We start from the raw sequence: 16635 nt of genomic DNA, 5'->3' as shown, positions 1-16635 counted from the left end.
TCTATCTCACTTACAGAGTTTAGGTAGCTACTCTGCACTGTGTTGTTATATGGCATTAGAGAACATAAAGTCAGAACAAGATCTAAGATATGATTAAAGTGGTGGGTGGACTCATTTACTTTTTGAGCAAAGCCAATAGAGTCTAATAATAGATTAAATGCAGTGTTGAGGCTGTCATCTCAGCATCTGTGTGGATGTTAAAATTGCCCACTATAATAATAATAATAATGTCTAAGGAAGACATCAAAGCATAATAATGCTTTGATGTCTTCCTTGGTCTACCAGTATGTTTGCCTTTAACAACTTTCCCATGTTGTTTGTATTTGGTCCAGAGTTTAGACACAGCTGACTGTGAACAACCAACATCTTTTGCAACATTGCGTGATGATTTGCCCTCCTTTAAGAGTTTGATAATCCTCTCCTTTGTTTCAATTGACATCTCTCGTGTTGGAGCCATGATTCATGTCAGTCCACTTGGTGCAACAGCTCTCTAAGGTGTGATCACTCCTTTTTATATGCAGACTAAGGAGCAGATCTGATTTGATGCAGGTGTTAGTTTTGGGGATGAAAATTTACAGAGTGATTCCATTCCATTCCATTTGAAATTACTTTAGTTTTTTGTCATGTCTGTGATCTGCTTTTTTTCTACAAAAACAACTGAATGAACATCCTCCGTGGCCAGTGATTCCATAATTATTGCCAGGGGTTGTAGTTTTATGTGATTTTTTTAAATAAATAGAATTTTCTTGTGTACTGGTTTATTTGTTTTGTTTATTGATATTGTGAAAATCTTGGTAGTGTGTGGTAGAAAGCACTGCACAAGTAATATGACTGTGATTACTATTATTCTTCTGAACATAAAGCAAAATCTAAGCACATGTAAATAACAAAGCTGAAAATACATCACTTGAAAAATACAAACAAAATGACAGCCATGAACTATATTTGTTTGATCCTTCAGACATTGTGTTCTACGTTTACTGTGTGTTTCACTTTTGAAACCCACCTTCTGAGGGTTCTTCGTACCCACTTTATGACCCGAGGACATCCCTCTTTCCAGGCCGTTGTGCCGAGGCTCTGGAATGATCTGCCTTTGTCTCTTTGTTCGCTGGACTCTGTCGATGTTTTTAAGAGCAAACTTAAAACCCATCTGTTTCTCCAGGGATTCAAACCTTAGTAGTGAGAGGGCTGTTTTATGACCACTGTGTGTGTCTTAGTGTTATTTTATTGTGATGTACATTTTATTTTATTCTCAGAATTTTTATCTGTGTCTTTTGTGAAGCACCTTGTGACTTTCGTTGTCTGTGAAAGGTGCTACATAAATAAACATTACTTACTTACTTGTGGCTTTTTTGTTCTCTAACAGAATGGTTAAACAGATGACCACCATAGTGTGTCTGGTCTGCTCGAGGTTTCTTCCTATTTGTAGGTAGTTTTTCCACTTTCCTTTATCACCAGTGTGTTTGGTCATAGGGTGGGTAAGGTCTATATTCTACACCTTGTGCTTTGCATACAGTACTTTGAGATGACCAGGAGTGATTTGACACTATATGAATAAATTGAATTAAGCATTTCTTTTATTAAAAATGGAATTTAATAAAATAAAGTAGTGAACTGGAAAATGTGTTTTTAGTTTTGTAGAATTTAACAAAATAACTTATAACAGTGAACTGGGAAATGTGTTTTTAGTTTTCTGTGTGCCTTATGTGAAGTATTGCTAACTGTGGGTTTTGTTAATGTGCTTCGACCACAATCTGGTGTGCACTTCACGGCCACCATACAGGGCACTTACATGCGTATAAATGATTTTTTCCTCTTTTTTTTTTTTAGGTGGAGTTAAACAACATCAAAGGCAACACACAAACAAAATTCTTGGGCATTTCACTAAAACATGTAAAACCCGCATAGTTCCTTTTAATTTTTTTTTTTTTTTTTTTGTATTTGATAGTTTTTTCTGACTTGATATATCAGCGTTGCCAGGCGTATTTGATAAAATCAGCAAAGAGGCCAATGGACACCAAAAAACATTACAGCTTTTAGCCTTAGATTTATTGTAATATCCACAAAGTAACGCCATAAATAAGTAGAGAGTGACAGCGCGTGACGTGTTACATGCATGTGAGTCAGTTTGGTGGGTATGCATAAATTATTAAAAATATGGATTATTTTAGTCATATTCATTTCATTGTCATTTCAATTCAGTATGTTTATTTAAAACACGAGGGTCACAGAAGTACATAAAAAATTACATGTATACTTTACATGTAAATAAGTGCCCGACTCGCGGAGAAAATGATCCTACGACAGTACCATTCCGCTGGTAAATGACAGAGCTGGCAACTCTGTTGCCAATGTTGTAAACAATAAGGATGCCTGCCTTTAAAGGAACGAAGAAGAAGACGTTATGTTGACCTCGTGACTGTTATCGTCACTCGGAGAACGTTGGTTTGAGCGAACATCTGAGTAGGATTTTTACCGTCGATCTTCGGACGACGTGAAGGCGGTGATTGAGCGTTTGGCTATGAGACACGGGGAGTCATGGCGGGTCGGCACCGGATAACCGCCTTCACTTGGCTGCTTCTGCTGCTGTCTGTTCCGTGTAGCGGAAAACCACTGGACAGATGCCCCAACGACAAGAACTGTCAACTCCAAAGACCCCCTGTGGTCCTAAGTAAGTGCTTTATTGAGATTTTGTTATTTTCGTGTCACATTGTGCAAATTATTCCACCTCGCATTGGTGTAGTGTAGCCACAACAAACGCGCCGGACTCCATTAAAGAAATCAACATTTTAACGTTTGGTCTAAAAAAAAAAAAAAGTCAAAATTGACATGACATACAAAATCAACTTCAGGCTGGTTAAATTACGGTAGTTGCTTTCCAGTTCGTCTTACCCATATTTATCCAGTTTATGTTTAAACAAGTAAAAACTTGACTTTTTAAGCGGCTCACTGCTTAGCTTACTTGTACAAAAAAAAAACCTACAGGTGAGCCTTGTGACGTCATGATGTGAGTGTTATTTTACTGGAAGTCGTCCAACTTGGAGAATCTTATTTGTGCCGAAATGCTTCCGATCGGTTCCGAATCCGAAATGTGTTCAGTCATGTTTTGTCGAGAAATTATTATCGATTTCTTTGGTGGCCTGCTTAAATTGATGTATTTTAATGCGTAATTTGGTTATGTAAGAAAAGGCACTCAGACCTCTGGGATTATTATAAACCATTGATTTTTATTTACGACACGTATGTATTGTTAAGACCTGCTTGCCAGAGAAAGTATAACTGTAAATCTTTGTTGAAACCGACGTGCTTGTGGTCGTCGTTGTTTACACTCACCAGCAGCTCCCTGATCACGTGACTGTGCTGGAACAGAATGTGATTCTCTACTTTCTCAGGATCCTGAGGGAGCAGCCTTTCTATTTTTCACCTCACAAAATTTTTAAGACCTCGCACCTTTTAAAATCTATCAACCTAATATGTATATGTCGCAGACATGAACGAGTGAAGCTCAACCATGTCATTTAGGTCGGTCAGACTTTTTTCTCAGTAAAATGATTCATGGGAGCATGAGCATGCCCCCCGCCGCCTTTTTAAGCATTTTTCCTTTTTTTGCCTCTCACGTGCCTGGAAGCTCCTCACCATCTAACCATGTCATTTAGGTCCTTCACACTTTATTTTCAGTCAGTGCTTCTGAGGAGCATTAGCATGACTAAGAACCTTCAGCTTCTGGGGGTAGCTCCAGCCCCCCAGACCCCCCTAATTACAGCCCTCTTAACCTACTACTTTAAGCATTTTTTTTTTTATGTAGATGTAAATTAATATTCAAACTTTTCAGCTAGTTGACAGTAGGGCTGTACAATATGGCCAAATTATCTTATCACAATATTGTCATATCAATATGATATACGATATGACTATGATTTCACACGAAGTGCAGCAACAGTGAAAATGAAACATTCTTAAACAAAACAGTAATAATACCACACTCATTTTGCACTCATCATAAGGTTAGGATACTGTGCCCTCCAAAAGTATTGGAACACTTGGTATTTCACACAATTTAATTTGTTTATGCCATTTCAAATACAAGAAATACAAAAAATATAAAGAATAAAAAATTCAAATCTTCCTCAAACTCAAACTGAAAGCAAATCTCTAAAACTTGATAAAACCTGTAAATAATAATCTGTTTTATTGCCAGTTTTCTTCAGACAGGTCAGGGGATGGAAACATTAACATTTCCAAGTCACTGAATATGTCTTGGACTTAAATCTAGGCTTGCATCTCAGATGTACTTTCTGGTAAATTGTAGCTGAACATTCGGGTCTTTTTTTTTAAGAAAATCCTCCTCTACACCACTTAATCAGGAAGCTGGATTTTATATTTTTAATTAATTTATATCACTGTAGAGATTTGCTTTCAGTTTGAGTTTAAGGAAGATAACTTTAGATTTATTTGTCACTCAGACAGCAAAATTAAAAGGTTATTTAAAAATAAGTCCTTCAGAGAGCAAAATTAAGAGGTTACACAGGTTTTATACAGAACAGAGGAGGAGTAAATTACCTGCATTTCTTTCAGCCTGAGCATCTTCACGTTATATCTCATAAATCAGCAGCTGCCTGCTTCTTTGAAATCACTGGAGAAACACGCATATATAAGGCAACTCGAATTAAAGGAGAAATGCCGCTTTTAACAACCTGGACCTCATTTCTGGTGTAAAATACGGTTGTTTACTCACCAATATGTTTGGTGTAATTAACAGTGTTGCCACAGTTACTTTGAAAAAGTAATCTGATTACTGATTACTCCTTGAAAAAGTAACTTGGTTACTTTACTGATTACTCAAGTTACTTGAGTAAGAATAATCAGGTCCCATCTTATCTTAGGGACCTCGTAGTACCATATCACCCCAATAGAGCGCTTCGCTCTCAGACTGCAGGCTTACTTGTAGTTCCTAGGGTTTGTAAGAGTAGAATGGGAGGCAGAGCCTTCAGCTGTCAGGCTCCTCTCCTGTGGAACCAGCTCCCGATTCAGATCAGGGAGACAGACACCCTCTCTACTTTTAAGATTAGGCTTAAAACTTTCCTTTTTGCTAAAGCTTATAGTTAGGGCTGGATCAGGTGACCCTGAACCATCCCTTAGTTATGCTGCTATAGACGTAGACTGCTGGGGGGTTCCCATGATGCACTGTTTCTTTCTCTTTTTGCTCTGTATGCACCACTCTGCATTTAATCATTAGTGATCGATCTCTGCTCCCCTCCACAGCATGTCTTTTTCCTGGTTCTCTCCCTCAGCCCCAACCAGTCCCAGCAGAAGACTGCCCCTCCCTGAGCCTGGTTCTGCTGGAGGTTTCTTCCTGTTAAAAGGGAGTTTTTCCTTCCCACTGTAGCCAAGTGCTTGCTCACAGGGGGTCGTTTTGACCGTTGGGGTTTTACATAATTATTGTATGGCCTTGCCTTACAATATAAAGCGCCTTGGGGCAACTGTTTGTTGTGATTTGGCGCTATATAAAAAAATTGATTGATTGATTGATTTACTAAGTTAGATTACTAGTTACTTTTTTAGTTACTTTCCCCAGCTGTCGACAACAACCCTCTGCCACCTCAACATGACAATGGTACTTGTTTTGTCAAAACTCACTTTATAGTCACGCTTTCTTGTCTTCAATGAAAATAAATACTTGTTTTATAAAAAGTAAAATAAAGACCTCTTTCTTGACCTCATATTTAACTGTTGACAGCACTGTAACAGTAAAACTTGCAATTTCTAATCTACATTGTTTATAAATGTAACTGTTAAATTCTTTCTAACATTTTTCTAACATTTAAATTCTCTCTAAACATTTTACTTGTCAAAATTATTATAAAACTGGACCTTTAATCTAGGGGTGTTGTGAGGGGGGGGCACATCCCTGCCTCACGCCCCCATTCCATCTGGATTCACCCCTGCTTTGGCGTTTGAGCACAAAGAATGGATAACATTTATTTATGCAGAAAATATGACCAGATTTACAGGTAAGAAAGTTTTATTGCATTTTCACATCATATGGTCCTCAGAAAGAGAGTTTAGGTGCATTTGAGTGGAAAATAGTTAGTTGTTGACGCGTTGCGGAGGATCAGCTGTTTTTAACGAGCAGATCCGGAGCGGCTCAGCTCAGAATTCTAACTAAAGGAGGAAAAAAAAAGCATAAAAATGTCTTTGTAAAGCTCAGTGCAGGTGTGCTGTTTTCACCGCACTTTAAGAGGTGAGAACGAGTTGTAGCTGCTGCAGAAAACTGCGGATGAAAAGCTTACAGCTTGCTTAAAGTGGGCAGTTCAGTCGAACCCCAACCCCCTGCCCACGGACCAAGTTTAATGCTGCTATCGACCCACAACGCAAAAATAATAGTAACACACAGTGACTTAGAGAAGTAACTTTAATCTGATTACTGATTTGGAAAGATTAACGCGTTAGATTACTAAAACTAAAAAAAGTGGTTAGATTAGAGTAACGCGTTACTAAGTAAAGCGTTACCGGCATCACTGGTCATTAAGAGTCTGTGAGTCAGACATTTTTCTTCTTCTCCTTGTTCATTCGGCTGCTCCCGGTTTTGTTCGGGGTCGCCACAGCGGATACAGCCAGATCCGCATTGGTAAATGGCACAAGTTTTATGCCGGATGCCCTTCCTGGCGCAACTCCAGTTCTTACCTGGAGAAACGCACACAGCCGCTGTTCCAGAGAGGTCTCCCATCCAAGTACTAACCAGATCCTGCTCTACTTAGCTTCTGAGATCTGATGGGATCAGGCTGACACAAAGCAGACCAGCTGCTTTTCTTCTTCTACTAAGGTGGATTAGAACATTTTGTGGTACATAGCGCTCACTACTGTACTGGAGGGGCCTAGCAGTCAGTATGTGTCACTGATTTTAAAATGCAGCTCTATTCAACCGGATGTGCGAAGCAGTAACATGTGAATCATCTGTGTCCAATCAGATTTCAGGGGAGTCCAGTGCAACCCTGGCCTCTGCTCTAGCTCCACCCATGCCAGGAAGTGTTCAACATTTGACATTTCCTGTTTCATTGTGAACTCAAAATTTGGCATTTCCTGTTTCAGTCTCAACTTGTCACTCAATTCCCACAATATCCCATGAGATCTCATCTCGTAGGATCCAGAAAGTGTTCGACGTTTGACATTAACTGTTTCACTGTGGACTCAAAATTTGGCACTTCCTGTTTCAGTGTGAACCTGCCACTGTATTCCCGCAGGATTCCATGAGATCTCGTCTGTCGATCCAGGAAGTGTTTGACATTAACTGTTTCACTGTGGACTCAAAATTTGGCACTTCCTGTTTCAGTGTGAACCTGCCACTGTATTCCCGCAGGATTCCATGAGATCTCGTCTGTCGATCCAGGAAGTGTTTGACATTTTCTGTTTCACTGTGGACTCAAAATTTGGCACTTCCTGTTTCAGTGTGAACTTGCCACTGTATTCCCGCAGGATTCCATGAGATCTCATCTGTCGATCCAGGAAGTGTTTGACATTTTCTGTTTCACTGTGGACTCAAAATTTGGCACTTCCTGTTTGGGACTCCCTGTACCATGAGCAAGCGTCTCAGCACTTAGCTCGTATAATCCAATTCAGGAATTTAAGCGCATAAACCCCCATTTCATCTGTCGTGACAAATTGCATCTTGCAGAAATCTCATCATGTTTGGCTCATTTACAACCAGGAAGTGGGGCAGCTTGCATGACTCTGAGATTGCAGCATCATGCTGCAATCACATGGCTTTTTATTGTGTTTGTGGTTGATGGGTGTCTTGAGCATGTCATATCCTGCAAAGTCATATCCTGCAAAGTCACATTCCTGCTCTCTAACTATTGTGTAATTTTGTAATGTCTGTTTTAATCACATGCATTAAAGGAAGTTGATTGAAGAAAAAGCTGCAAAGAAAGGCTGGGAGGCTACAATTAATGCATGTTCAAAATAAAAAAAAAAAAAAAAATTTATGTTAAATGTCAGAAAATGGTGAAAAATGAGCGTTTGCAATTTAGTAAGCCCAGTCGGATATTTTTGCATGATCCAAAGTTGCAGATTAGTTTTATTATTGATCAACACAGTTGATGGTTCTTTGTATGCTGATAAATTAATCCGTCTGTTAATACTTCAGATCTGAGAGCTTGTTGGACTCTGGGAGGGTTTTGTTTAGAGTTCTGAAGCTCAGCAGGAGAATAAATGTACTTTTTTTAAATTCCCACCTGTGAATTAAAGTGATCCTGTAATGATCAAGTAGACCAAACCTGACAGAGCAGACTGTTCATGTTACTGTGTATTTACTTTCATTTGATTCATTTGACTTTGAGAGAAAACATAGTAACCTGAGAGGATTTTTTTTTTTTTTTTAACTAATTGTTGGTTCTTCTGAGTTTCATGTGTTAAACAGAACATAGAACTGAATCTGGAACTGGAATCAGGTTTTTGACTGCCTGAAAGTCAAAAGTTCCTCTTTTTAGTACAGAAGAAGTTAAAAAAAAAGCACCAAAAGTGAACCTTTGATAGTAAAAAGAACACTTTCAATTTTTTAAGAAAACTGATCTCAAATCTGAGATTGAAGAACACGTGGTCACTGATCCAAAGTTTGGCCTTACGTCGCCACAAAGCGGAAAGACGCTGTTGTAATGGGTCATGTCTCTGTGACCACCACAATATCTTCAGAATGTTGAGAGCAATTTCAACAAAATGTGGTGCATAAACTCAGTGGACCATTTGCTCCCAACACAGGTCATGTCAAGGTCATAGATCAAATCAGGGCTTGCCGTCTGCTGACCGTCACAATATCGTCGAAATACTGAAAACAATTTTAGTCAAACTTTCTGGATGAACTCTGTGGATAGTCTTCTGGCAACACAGGTCATTTGTAGGTCTAAGGTCAAGGTTAACCCCTTAAGCCCTAGAGCCTGTTTCACCAAAATCACATACCCACACATTATGATTTATTTCTCAGCTTGTACAAGGTCAAAAATGCAAACGTTTGGATCAGCTAAAAGACAGGTCCTACGGGATGTTGTGGATGCAAAAAAATTTGAAAGTAAATACTTGGTAGGAGTAAATGAGGTTGTTGTTGTTTTTTTGTTTTGTTTTTTTTCCCCCCAAAAAATGAATTCTGATTTATGTCTTTATTTGCTTGGTGTTTCAGCTGTGGTTAGCTGATATGTGATTGAAGTGGATACTTTTGTAGAGGAGACTTCGCTTGACATTTTGATGTATAATAAGTGTATGTTGGTGTCAGCACTGGTTAGTTATGAGTGTTCAAATGTTCCAAAACAGGGCAAGGCCCCAAATTTGGGGACTTGAGGGTTTAAGAGGTTAAATCAGGGGTCATCATCTCCTGATCAAGGCGATATTTTCAAAATATCATCCAGCAACACTGATTATGTCATAGATCTAATGTCAAGGTCAAATCAGGGGTCGCTGACTGTTGTGATATCTTCAAAACACTGAAAGCGATTTTTAGTCAGACTTTCTAGATGATCTTTGCGGATCGTAATCATGTGTATGTCATGGGTGTAACATCAAGTTCAAATCAGGGGTCATCATGTACTGATCGTGGCAGTATCTTCACAACATTAAGTAGTTTCAGTCAAACTTGTTAAATAATATAGAGACGTTTGATCATCATGTTACAACACAAGTCATGTTAAAGTCAAATATCAAGGTCAAATCAGGGGTCATTATCTACTATCTGTGGCAATATCTTCAAAACACTAAGAACAATTTCAATCAAACTTGGTCAATAAACTTGGTTGATTGTCACCTACCAACACAGGTCATGTCAAGGTCGTAGATCTAATAGTAAGTCCCTTTGGCTGCTCCCTTGTTTACACTTGAGGTCGCCACAGCAAATCCAAGGTGGATCTGCATGTTGAATTGGCACAGGTTTTATGCCGGATGCCTTTCCTGACGCAACTCCACATTACATGGAGAAATGTGGCAGGGGTGGGATTTGAACCCGGAACCTTCTGAACTGAAACCCAGCGCATTAACCACTTGGCCACTATGACCCCTGCAAGGTCATAGATCTAATGCCAAGGTTTAATATGGGATCACTGTATTCTGTCTATGGCGATATCTTCAAAACACTAAAACGGGGTTTCCGTCGATCCTTAGTCTTAAAAGGCATTGAATTTGTTCATGTAAAAATAAAGCCTTAATTGATGTGAAAATGTCTGATCTGCTGTGGTTAGTTCAGGGACAAATGGAAAATCCACAGTAATTTGGTTCTTGAGGACCAGGATTGAGAATATTGAAATACATTTTTGGCTAAATTTGTCTCTAACCCTCAGACATTTTATATTATTATTATTGTAATGTTGGTCTTAAATTTCATTCTGGTTTTCTATAAAAAGCAGTTTCAGTCAAACTTGGTGTATAGTCCTCTTCCAACACAAGTCATGTAGACATCATAGCTCTCAGGTCAAATCGAAGGTCATCGGCTGAAATACCTTGCTGACCTTATCTTTGGAACTAGATGAGATACTGAAACACTGTTTTCTGCATTTAAATGTCTTTTCCTGCGTGGAACAAATGCATCACACATGGTTCTAAAATACACAGCTAGTGCAGATATATGAACATGAAACTCCTGAATCATTTTTCATATCTCGTCCTGGGTGGCGTTGGCGATATTGTCCTTTCCGTTGAGACTCTGTTCCTGTGTGCTGTAGTTCCCGGAGATCTGGGGAACCAGTTGGAGGCCAAACTGAATAAACCCAGTGTGGTTCATTACATCTGTTACAAGAAGACCGACACATTCTTCACCCTGTGGCTCAACCTGGAGCTGCTGGTCCCCGTAGCCATCGACTGCTGGATTGACAACATCAGGTATGACGGCTGGGGAGCTTCTCATCTCCGTGAAGTCTGTTAGTGAGTGGCAGATGCTCTCGTGATGTTCCTGTTTACAACCAGGAACGAGAACTTGTACAAATAACACTTTGTGGCAAAGGTGACCAAAAAAAAAAAAAGTTTAACCTGTCTAATATCTGCTGTGTATGTGAAGTTTTTTATTTAAACAAGATAAAAGTGTTAGCATTGTGGTGCAGATTCCTTTCGGGATCATGTGTCAGATGATTGCACGCGGTGGTTCATGTGGTCGACTTGCAGCTAAAACTTATCAGCAGGCAGCAGACTGACCTCTGAACCCATCGACCCACCAACAGAAACAAAGGAATGTTATTGGCTCTGCTCATGACAAAAGGAGGGCAGAGTTAATGTAGTCACACTGTCTGCGAACAGGTTGTCAAAAAGTGATGGCTAGATTTTGATAAAATTTTCTTGACCTATTGCGAAGGAAGAGCAGAGCGTTTAGGTCTTGATCTGGCTCATCCTCCAGTACTGCCTGTCTTTAAAGCTAAAGGTTTTTGAAGAATTATGACATCACAAAGGCATACTGTATGTCAAAGTGGTTCATTATTCTAGAGTCTAGACATTATCTGGAGGAGATGTCTGTCTGACTAAAATCAAATGTCGAGGTGAGAAGAAATGTTCCTGAGTGATGACAGTATTTAAAAACATGTTGAGAATCTTGATTACGTGTTTGATGGATTATAATGATGTGGGTGTGACATGAGGCTGCTGCGGGTTTAAACATGAACCTGTCTGTCACTGATGAGTTAACAGCAGTTTGACAAATGAGTGTCGATTTGGAATCTAATCCTCAAGACTTCAGAAATAATGTGGATTAGCAAATTTGATTTATTTTTTAAATAACCCAGATCTACTTCTGTACATATTTAAAAATACGTAGTGTATTTTCCAGACTATACATAAGTCACATCGGAGTATTAGTCACATCCATCAAAAAAAAAGATTAATGAATATCACTTGATATTCATTAATCAGTCATATTAATCAAAGTGATTAATATCACTTTGAACAGATGGAATCAATGAATCAGTGAAATCACCTGGTGGAGTCACTGGCTGCAAAGAAAACCTGCACCCTCTTGGCCCTTTCTGGAACAAGTTGCCCACCCCTGTTTTAGAAAATTAGTTTGCCAAAAATCTCATCAATCATCAGTGCTGCTTGGAAAATAATTGCATTTTGCATAATCCAATATTTGTCAGAGCTGTGTGGGAGATACGTAACAGGTGTGTCTGTTGTGTTTTTATTTATTTATTTGAACAAGTGAAGATCTCAATCTGCTCAGATGATCCATGTTGTAATCCGTGTCTGTGCAGGTTAATCTACAACAGGACCACACACACATCCTTGGGCCCACCAGGTGTGGAGATCCGTGTACCTGGATTTGGGCAAACAGACACTGTGGAGTATTTGGACCCCAGCAAACGCAGTGTGGGTGAGTGAAGGCCCCCACAATGGGGTCACACAGAAATGCGTACACGTTCTTATGATTCAGGAGAAGATCGGGTTGTTTTTTTTGTCTGTGTTGGTTACGTGTTGAGATGACGCTGAAATATCTCTCGTGTGTGTGTGTGTGTGTGTCCCAGGTATGTATTTCTTTACTGTCGTGCAGGCGTTGGTTGAATGGGGTTATGTTCGAGATGATGATGTCAGAGGAGCTCCTTATGATTGGAGGAAAGCCCCAAGTAAGAAAATAAACAAACATCCAGCATATTCTTGTTTTTTTGGGGGGGTGGGGGCAGTTGTAGACTTCTTATTTTGTTATGTGTTAAACTCAAGCAGTAAGTTTGTATGGTCTCAGGTGAAGCCCTACCAGAAGAAGAAAAAGTTGCAGTCGTTTGACTCGCCACTTGAGGTTGGTTGGTTAAAAAAAAAAAAAAAAAAAAAAAAAAAAAAAAATTAAAGGTGCCGTTTCCATTCAAGTCCATGTTAAAATGTCCAACTCTAGAGCAGAAATAAATAGTTTTGGTCTATGTAGATAGTTCCCTCCTCTATGACAACTGTATGGGGGGTTGTAACTTCTTTTTCTAACTTCTACATTTTAAGCCATAAAGTTCTGTATACTTGGGGACGCAGCCGCTTTGAATGACAGCAGCTGTGTTATTGTTGGTGACGTATGAAGAACCATGATGTTAGTCTGCTGCTCCTTCTCAAATCTCACTTTTGAGAGGATTTCTGCCGTTTATAAAGTCTGCAAAAAGTTCTTGAGTTAAATACCAGGATGTCTGGACTTTGAAACGCGTGTCCTCGGTTCATTGTTGTTTATGGTCGTGTGCGCTTTTCTGAGGTGAGAAAAAAAAAAAAAAGACGGACTCAATCAGGAATCTTGAAATTGCCCAATTTTAATAACAGGGAAACTCTTCAGTTATACTTGAAGGGAACTTGTTGATGCTCTTTTCGTCTCCTCTCTCGCCCTTCCAGATGAGAATAAGGAGTACTTCCTTGCGCTGCAGCACATGATTGAGGAGATGGCAGAGAAGGCCGGCGGGCCCGTGGTGCTGATCGCCCACAGCATGGGTAACATGTACACACTGTACTTCCTCAACCAGCAGCCCCAGGCCTGGAAAGACAAATACATCAAAGCCTTCATCGCTCTGGGCCCGCCCTGGGCCGGAGTGGCCAAGACACTCCGGGTGCTTATCTCTGGTAAGGGGTGGAACCAACAAGCATGTGCGCAAGATCACAGCAGCATGTTTACTAATTTTTCAGTTCCTGTTGTGGAAAAAGTCCCAGATCACTTTCAGTTCTCGGTCGCTGTTTCCTGTCTCTGCATGCAGGTGATAATAATCGTATTCCTGTGATTAGCCCTCTGAAGATTCGTTCCCAGCAGCGTACGGCTGCTTCCACCAGCTGGCTCCTCCCGTATGCACACTCCTGGGCCAAAGATCAGGTCTGCCTGCCCGTGTCAGTTTGTCAGTTTCCCACCAACCAGAAAAGTTAAACAGTTCACCATAATCGTATTCCCATCACTCATCAGGTCCTGGTCCAAACGCCCACCGCCAACTACACCGTGCAGGACTACAAGCGCCTCTACTCAGATATCGGATTTGAGGACGGCTGGCTGATCCGCCAGGACACGGAGCACCTGGTGAACGACCTCTCGCCTCCCGGCGTGGCCATCCACTGCCTGTACGGCAGCAGCGTTCCCACCTCGGCAGGTTTCAAGTACTCGGACAAGTTTCCGGACGAGGAGCCGACGGTGGTGAACGGGGATGGAGACGGGACTGTGAATCTGCAGAGCGCCATCCAGTGCATGCGGTGGGTAGGGCAGCAAACGCAGCCTGTGATGTTAAAAGAGCTTCCCGGGAACGAACACGTGAATATGCTGCTCAACGTCACGACCGTGGATTACATCAAGACCGTGCTGTTCTCCCCGTGAGGGGTGGGGTCTGAAGGGTGGGCAGGGACATGGAGAAGGAGATGACCCCGCACCATCTGTCTGGACGCCAACTGCCATCATGTTTCCTCGCGAGGCAACTTAAAAAAAAAAAAAAAAAAAAAAAATTTTAAAAAGGTATTAATTTTTAGTGAAGTTGAATAAATTGCATTTCTAATTAATTTTCTAGCTGTAGTTTAATTCTAGACTGTTTACTGTTGAGCAAATTAAATAATTTATATTGATGTTCAATTTGAAATAATATTTCTGCGTTGTACCTACTTGTATTAAATGTTCCACGACAGAGGATTGTAACTCAGATAGATATAAAATTACCATTCATCAGTTATGCAAAGCTTTTTTTTTTTTTTTTTTTTTTTTTTTTTTTTATTGATGATTGTTGTTAAGCTAGGAGATGCTGCACACATTTGTATCTCTGTTAGTATGACAGGTCACAGTTTATCTTTACAAAAACAAATCCAGTTATTTCAGCAAAAATCTTTTGTATTGATTTGATGGCGGATTCTTTTGTTTATTGCGCACACAGCCAAAAACCAAATTATGTCCCTGAAAGACCACAAACTTTTTTTTAAAGTGTTGCCACCAAAATTTTACATACAGAACTTAAAATATGCTCCAAAATAAATTCAGGGACAAAACAATTTTGTGTAATCAGAACTGTTAATTTTTTGTCAAAAGTTGTGGAACAACAAAAATAAAAACTTTGATATAGTTAAAATAAAAATTACAGACATAAAATCTTGTTGCGTGTTATCGACGCCTACTGATGAGTTTACAGTAAATCATTAGTTTCAGCCATTTTGTTGTAAATATTTTTGGACATCTTATTCAATATTGTGAGTATACAAACTTAATTTGCACTAATTCCTGAACATAAAATTCAAGTTGTGCTTCAACCTCTGAGCAGGTCTGCGGTCAACATCTTGTGATGACGGATTACACAGAAAAACATTCTGATCCGTACCTGAGATCAGTTTAATATCAGTAAAAAAAAAAAAAGAAAAATCAAACTCTGCTCCTGAGCTGTAACGTGAAGCAGCAATAACAAAACAAAAACGACAAGCTTTGACTTATTACTGCAGTGAGGAAGCTGATCAGATTGGATGAGCACTTGTTAGAGCGTGCGCGCACACACACACCTCCCAACTCTCAGAAGGTACTTAAGGTTCATATGAAAGGTTCCAAATGGAAGCTGCATGCATCATTAATGTGATTGTCAGATGAGCATAAACAAAATTACATACAGGTGCATGTATATATAATCAGGCATGCACATGACTGGTACTCGTGGTGCTTTCACGTGCTAAAAATAAATGATGTGCAACAGAAAACAAGGGAAGCGCTTCATAAGAGGAAATTGACAGATTGTAGGAAAAGTGTCTTCCTCTGCTGTGCATCAATGATGTTTAGCACACACGAGCACCATGAGTACCAGTTATGTGCACCCCATATAATTATTGCTCCATCCAATCAGATTGGTTATTTCAATGCACAGGAAGTAGCTCTTTTTGCCCACTTACCACTTACTTATTGTATCGTAGTCACTCTGATCGTAATTGTTCTATTATTTGTTCCTCGAGCTGCAGCAGGAGCAAGAGATGGAGATCAGTGGACTCACACCATCAATTTTGCTCTCGTTAGCTCCGCCCCTTCCTTCACCTCAGAATCCCACCCCATCCCTGGCCAGTAGTCATGTGATCTGACATCAGTCACGTATAGGCTGGAGTTCTGATCGCGCTCCTCCTTCCGTTGGCGTTAGCAAACTGACTGGTTTAAATTTTCCACTGGCTCATGATGCACATGAAACTCTGTTACTGAACGTTTGTAGCTGACTGAATGTACCGACGATGTAGCGCCCCCTACAGGACGGGTTTTCACCCAATGTTGGAAGCTGCAGGAAATGCATTTTTTTTTTGGAGCGAGATATCATTTTCTTTTTCATTTTATGCTGCTTATCTGACTCTTTTAAATATATAAACATATCCAAACTCCACCTTTTGTCTGCAGATTCTCCTCAAAATATTTTCTGTTTCAGGTCTGACAGTTAGTTTTTAAGCCAACTTTACCTCACTGGTGGTTAGGATTTGTTGCATTTACTCATGCATCCTGTATTTCCCAGCATACATTTAAACAGCGTGTGCGTGCACGTGCCGTTTTTCATTCACTTTGTCCTGTAGTTTGTTTGGTTTGTGTTTTTTCTTCCTCAGGTTTAGTTGGAACAAAGTGCCTCAACAAGCTGGACTGATCCAAAGATGGGATCTTTGCTGCGTTTTATTGACTCTCATTTCTGGTGTGTGAGTAGTTCAGATTGTCACATGAAGGACAAAATGTGTCACCATGGCAAT

At 39.9% G+C, this 16635-nt stretch overlaps 1 protein-coding gene across 1 annotated transcript; it reads left to right on the top strand.

Annotated features, from left to right (window-relative positions):
• Positions 1-2356: 2356 nt before the first annotated feature.
• pla2g15 (phospholipase A2, group XV) lies at positions 2357-15539 on the top strand. Its single transcript, XM_034177235.1, has 7 exons — positions 2357-2671; positions 10698-10854; positions 12210-12328; positions 12480-12578; positions 13315-13539; positions 13671-13783; positions 13871-15539. The coding sequence occupies exons 1-7, from the start codon at positions 2539-2541 to the stop codon at positions 14270-14272; spliced, it is 1248 nt and encodes a 415-aa protein (XP_034033126.1). The 5' UTR covers positions 2357-2538; the 3' UTR covers positions 14273-15539.
• Positions 15540-16635: the final 1096 nt, after the last annotated feature.

The sequence above is a fragment of the Thalassophryne amazonica genome, chromosome 8, assembly GCF_902500255.1.
Source record: "Thalassophryne amazonica chromosome 8, fThaAma1.1, whole genome shotgun sequence".
Taxonomy (NCBI): Eukaryota; Metazoa; Chordata; class Actinopteri; order Batrachoidiformes; family Batrachoididae; genus Thalassophryne; species Thalassophryne amazonica.
This window is presented reverse-complemented; position numbering and strand designations above follow the sequence as displayed.